Below are 6,240 nucleotides of genomic sequence, written 5' to 3' on the forward strand. Positions count from 1 at the left end.
TTCTCTGTACAGCCCTGGCTGTCCTGGAACTCACTCTGTAGACCAGGCTGGCCTCGAACTCAGAAATCCGCCTGCCTCTGCCTCCCTTTCTTTTCTTAAAGACAGAAAAGCAGCAGGTCTACTGTGGTTTCATCGAGCAGCAAAGGCTCATGGGAAAAGTTCAGGAGTCAAAAGCCTTCCCTCTGGAGGCTCCAAGCCCCTTTCCCAAGTTGGCATAGTGTTTGGCTCTTTGACTTAGGTTTTCAGATTAGGTCAGAGGCTTGCCAGGGGGTGGGGGTGAGGGGCGGGGCCTACCGTCTCCATGGAGTCGTCCACAGACATGAGGGTCTGTAGGCGTTTGCGTTGTAGCATGTTGGTGAATTCCATGTGAATGGGCTTCATGGGTCCCGTGTAGCGCATGATCCAATGCTTGTCTGGGTTGGGTGCATAGTTGTAACTTGGTGTGCTGGTGGCAAACACAGGCAGTCAAGACAAGTGCCATGAACAGCTCACTTCAGTTGGGGGCGAGTGGACTGGCCTAAGGTGTAAATGGGAGGGAGCCACCTTCAGGAGGTGACAGAGCCTTCAATGGACATGAGTCCCCTAAGTGCAGAAAGCCAGCAGCTTGACATGAGTCTTTCTTTGAAAACTTTCTGGTATTCATTCATCAACCCTTTTAAAGAGGCTCCAGTTGAGAGCCTTCTCAGGCCCAGAACTGGAGGCCAGGTTCCCACCCCTGCATTGCACCTTATTGACTTCCCAGCCCTGGGGCACACAGGTGGCAGTCACTCTGGTGAAGGGAGGGTCACAGGAAGGTGAGCTCTTTGCACCAAGTCTTGCTTTGAGAAAGCAAGAAATAGATGTAAAAATTAAGTGTGTCACAGTTGTGCACGCAGGGCCCACATACTCTGAGAATGTCCACCTTTGGGATACAAGACATGCTTTTGAGTCTTGGTCACAATTATTCTTCCAGTTGTGATTGGGTCGCTCTTTGAACTAAGTGGGGAAGATCAGGAGTTCAAGGCTTGCTTGAACAGGGCAAGACCTTCTCTGGGGAAAACAAAAACAAAAAAACAAAAACAAAAAAACACAAACTGTAAATCCAAACCTAACCCACCAGAAGGGGACATTGCTCCACTGGGTCTCAAAACATGAGCACCCGGTCCCCTCAGGTTTTATCCCTACCCCAGTAAGCTGAAATTACAGCCAACAGTTGGGTTATTTCTTGCTTGAGACAGACAGGCTAATCAGAGTGGAGTCGAGAGGGGGATGGGAGGCTATGTGAGGCAGAGAAGGGGCGGGTTTTCTTGTCAGAACAGCCAGTGCTCTCCCTGGCACCGGCTTGGGCACTGGCCCTACCTAGGGACCGCGGCACTCTGTCATATATCAAAAGGTCCTGTACAGAGATGGCACCATGGCAGCTTGCAGCAGTCCAACAGCTAGGAAACTGCTACTGTGTGCTTGCGGGGAAGCCAGAGCTTCAAGGTTCCCCAGCTCCGGGAGCCTCCCCGCTGCTAAATCCCTCCCTGCACACACGGTCTTTGATTATGAGAAATGCCCGTGTCCCGCGCGGCTGGCCCAGGGCATGACCTGCGTGTAGAACATTCTTGGAAACATTCCTCCTTGTCTCAGGGAGCTCCAAGGGGCCGCAGGGGCTGCCTGCATGGTGGTGGAGTCAGTGTCAGCCGGGCTATGAGCAAGTCACTCCCTGTGACCCAGCTTGGAGTCTAGGATGCAATGGCTATCCCTGACTTCACGAGGAGGCTTATCCGGCAGGTTCTTGTGTGGAGGAGGGTGAGGGTGGCCATGGGGGCCAGTGAGGGACTCCTGCCAGCCTTTCACTCTGGGAAACTAGGGATCGGAAGCTAGAGTGCTGCGTCCTAACTCAGGACCTGGGCCAGCCACCTGGCCCAGGCTGGGCTCCTCAAACACCCGAAGAATGTCTGGGTATCCCCAAAGATCCTTCTGTTGGCCACCCCTTTCCCTTACCCAAGGTGATGCACAGAGGTGACCTCCTTCATATCGGCCAATGGGACCCCTTGTACCATGAGCCTCAGAGCAGCAGGCTGTGACGTCATCACAGCCCCTGTCTTCACAGATCTTGGGAGGGCTCGCTCCCAGCTGTCACATGCTGGAAGAAGTCCTGAGGGCTGGCAGGTGTATGTGCACATGTCTGGGCGGGTCTGTGAGCTTTTGTAGCTGTATATTCACCTAGTCATGTGTGGCTCTGTGTATCTTTGTGCTTATATGTGTGTGCATGTGGTTGTTTTGGTGGTGTGTGTCTGACTGTGTTTACCTGTGCTTGTCTCTGCGTGAGTTCTTTTGTGACTGTTGCATATGTCTGCATGTGTATGGTGTGTCTCTCTATATGTACCATGTACATGGATCTTTATATGCCCATGCATGTGTCTAAACATGTATGTTTGTGTGCCTGTGTATATGTGCTGTGTCCCCACGTTCCTACATGTCTATATTTCAGCATCTGAAATCGTGTTTGCATGGGTGTGGCACAGTGGGGGGAGGAGGGTCCTGGGAGGACGGAGGGAAGTGAGCAGGGCTGTTGGAGCTCAGTAATGCTTGTCACAGCAGGAAAAGTCTGCTCCAGGAGGACGGATCAAGCTGGCTTGGTGAGCAAGAGATGCCCACCGGAAGGCCCTGCACGCCACCATTCTCCTCTCCTGGACCAGCTACCCTCCTGCAGAACTGTTAGGAGCCAATGTCTTCCAGGGGCAGGAGCCTCCCAGAGCCACCGTAGTGGCCTAGAGTCTGGGCAAGCAAGCCTCTTACTATTCATTGTCAGAGTCTGTACTTTCACTTCAAAGGGACAGTGCAGGAGCAGGCAGTGTCACATGTCACACCCCTCTGGTAGAAACTCGGCCCAGGATGGAGCACTGCTGGCCCCCCTCTCTGGGATGGAGGGTAGAGGGCAGCCGGCGAGGGCAGCCGGGCAGGCAGGCACTGTATGGGGCTCTCGGGGTGAGGGTAGCCTGCTGCTCCCCAAATGTGGTTCATTATCTCCTGTCTGCTCCTCCCTGAAGTCCAAGGATCAGAAGGCTAACATACCCTGTAATCCCTCCAAGGGCGGCACACGGTCAGGAAGTCATTAGAGCTGAGCCGGGGGAGGGGAGGGTGGCGCATTCTGACCGTAATGAAAATTAAACACCCTGGATATTAAGGAGGAGTCTAAATTACCCTGTCCTTGCTACCCCAGAATGTCACAGCAAGGGCTGCTGAGTGTCCCTGCTGAGCCTGAGGTATCGTCTGAGGCCGAGAAAAGCCAGACTATTTTCCAGAGAGCTGGACTAGCTAACGGGGTGGCGGTGAGGTGGGAAGCCTGGGTGGGGGCTGGGTGTGAATCCAGCTTCTGTGGGTCCGCAGCTGGGTGACCTCTGTGTTTCCTCGTCTGTAAGATGGGGACCACAGCCTCAAAGGTGGCCATAATGACCCTCTTTTGGTCTCCACACTCCTATATGGGCTTCTCTGATGGCAAAGTGAGGTGTGTGCCCTGTGCAGGGAGATGGGATGGTGGCTTCCACCTTTGCCTCTTTGCCTTTCTGGATTGAAGGATGGAGAGGCCCATACAGCTAGAATCTGGGTCAGGACCTCAGCTCTCTGACCCAGGCTCCTAGCACAGGGTCATGAGCTGATGTGTGTTTGCTGTTTGTTTAATGGTGCTAAACTTTGGAGTCATTTGATATGTGGCAACAGAATTGGTACACCAGGGTCACCATGAAGATCGGAGGCGTTCCATGGCCAGTAGCTGGTGTAGCCGTGGACCCTGTGATGGTGTTTGTTGGCACCTAGGTTGGACTTGCAGTCACCTAGGAACTGTGAGGATGTTTCCAGAGAGACTTAACTGAAGAGGTAGAAACCTGTCCCTATGTGGGAAATACAATCCCATAGACCGGGATCCTGGATGGATAAAAGTTCATCTCTATGTCCCGACTGCAGATGCGATGTGACCACCATGCCTGCTCTGGCCACCATGCCCTCCCAGCTGTCAGAACTGGGACCAAAAGTCAATGTTTCCTAAGTTCCCCCTCTCAGGCACTTTGTCACAGCAGCCAGAAGAGTACAGGCTCCGTCCGAGAAGAGCTGGTTTAAACACAGGACATAAACAGGCTCACAGGGGATGTGCAGAGCCTCTGAGTGTGAGGATATGGATGCCAACCATAAGGCATCTGCTATGGGCTAGGGACAGACTGGCTGGTTTGTGCCGCAGAGCCGCAACTGATAAGCAGCCGGACTCCCAGGATCTTTGTGTGCCTTAGCAACCGAGCCATCTCTCCACGTAGCTTCCCCTTTCCCTGCTCTTGCTGTCTATTTGTTTTTTGAGACAGCGTCTCATGTAGCCCAGGCTAGCTTCAACTGTCTACATAACTGAGGCTGGCCTTGTACTCTTGATTCTCCTGTACTGACCTCTCAAGTGCTGGCATGGTAGCTTTTGGGTCCTTTAACCAGGAAGGTTCTAAGGAAGGTTCAATTACATTGCTAATGTCCCCTTGTCCCTAAGCCCTGATGGACCCTCCCACCCTCAGTGGAGGCTGAGGCTTACATGTGCTGGGACGCATTGGGGAAGAGGCGTGAGTACTGGGGTGCCGAGTCCTCGGGGCCGTGGGGAGCCGCGTGGCTGATGACCATGAGCACAGGCCTGTGTGGGTACATCTTCTTGGATGTTCGGAAGAAGCTCACACTGTCATTGGTGATGAGATCCGTGAGATAATCCTGGGGCGGGAGAGATGGGAGGATGGTGAGGACCAGGAGATTTACACTGAGTGTTCCCTAGGTGCCATACACTATGCTGGGCATCAGGGACAGGGGTATGACCATGGTTTGGTCACTGCCCTTAAGAAGGTGATGGCAGGAGAGACATCAGAGAAGCAAGCACAACACATGGCTGCCATGACATTCAGTGTTCATTGTCACCTTTACAAGATCCAGGATCACCTGGGAGACTGACTTGGCCACCTCTGTGGAGGGGATTATCCTCATTGCTTTAAATGGGGTGGGAAAACTTGCCCACTGTGGGTGGCGCCATTCCCTTGGCTGGGATCATGGCCTGAACAGGCGGAGAGGGGAACCGAACAGCCCCGGCATGTGGTCATTGCTTTCGTCAGGGTATCACAGAAACAAAAGAAACAACACTCAAGGTTTGGCGGAGGAAAAGAGAGCAGGAGAGAGCCGGGAACATGGCAGGAGGGGCAGCAAAAGAATAATGATACCACAATTGAGTGTTTATGGTCCTCTGAGAATGGCCATGGTAACAATCCTTCCTTAGAAACGAAGGCACAGAGAAATTAAGGTGTTCTGTGTCACTGTTGAATGTTGGAGTTCAGACTCCAGAAACTGTGCTTGGGGACATCATTTAGCTGGAACAGTGAGGGGGCCTCTTTCGGGAGGTGGCATCTGAGTTAACCCTAGCAGTAGAGTGATTGGAAACCCGAGAGGCAGCACTGGAGGATGCTCAAGACCACACATCTAATTAGGCACGAGCGTCCTCTCCAAGGCCATAGAGTGAGCTAAGAGCAGGGTTCCCCTGGCTCGGAAGGTGGCGGTGGGGGCCTGGGGTGCACAGCTTACCGTGGAGTAGTCCGAGCCATGTTTCTCCTTCACCCCATTCCGGCAGAGTGTGTAGTTATAAAAACGGGAGTTCTTAAGGAGCCCGACCCACTCCTTCCAGCCGGGCGGCACATACGAGCCGTTGTATTCATTGAGGTATTTTCCGAAGAAAGCTGGAAGAGACCAGGGGTCAGAGGTGAGGGAGAGAGCAGCCAGACCTGGCCTTGGCATCACTCAGTGATGCTGATTGACGTGTGTGTTCACAGCCAGAGACCAACACACTCCTCTGCCCTTTGGCAGGAAGGGGGAGCCCAGGGCTCCTCCTCACAGATGTTTGTGTGCATGAGTTAAAGGTCTATAGTAGGGTCACAGAGAAGAAACAAGGGACTTGAAATACAGCTATAGAAATACTAAAATAATTTACAGTAGATAGTGTGTCCTTTAAAAATTAAGATATCAAGCCAGGTGGTGGTGACACATGCCATTAATCCCAGCACTTGGGAAACAGAGGCAGGTGAATGTCTTATTTCAAGGCCAGCCTGTTTTACAGAGTGAGTTCTAGGACAGCCAGGGCTACAGCCTGTCTTGACAAACAAACAAACAAGCCGGGCGTGGTGGTGCACGCCTTTAATCCCAGCACTCGGGAGGCAGAGGCAGGCAGATTTCTGAGTTCGAGGCCAGCCTGGTCTACAAAGTGAGTTC

At 52.9% G+C, this 6,240-nt stretch overlaps 1 protein-coding gene across 5 annotated transcripts in view; it reads right to left on the reverse strand.

Annotated features, from left to right (window-relative positions):
- Window positions 1-6,240, reverse strand: part of Sulf2 (sulfatase 2) — an 81,873-nt gene that overhangs the window by 15,240 nt on the left and 60,393 nt on the right. For all 5 annotated transcript variants that reach the window (XM_021192414.2, XM_029536267.1, XM_021192415.2 and 2 more), the window contains exons 4-6: window positions 5,560-5,711; window positions 4,535-4,704; window positions 295-445 (exon numbers count right to left, since the gene is read on the reverse strand). In XM_021192414.2, coding sequence (XP_021048073.1) covers window positions 295-445; window positions 4,535-4,704; window positions 5,560-5,711 — 473 coding nt within the window. The remainder of the gene's footprint in view (window positions 1-294; window positions 446-4,534; window positions 4,705-5,559; window positions 5,712-6,240) is intronic.

This window comes from Mus pahari, chromosome 3, assembly GCF_900095145.1.
Source record: "Mus pahari chromosome 3, PAHARI_EIJ_v1.1, whole genome shotgun sequence".
Lineage (NCBI taxonomy): Eukaryota > Metazoa > Chordata > Mammalia > Rodentia > Muridae > Mus > Mus pahari.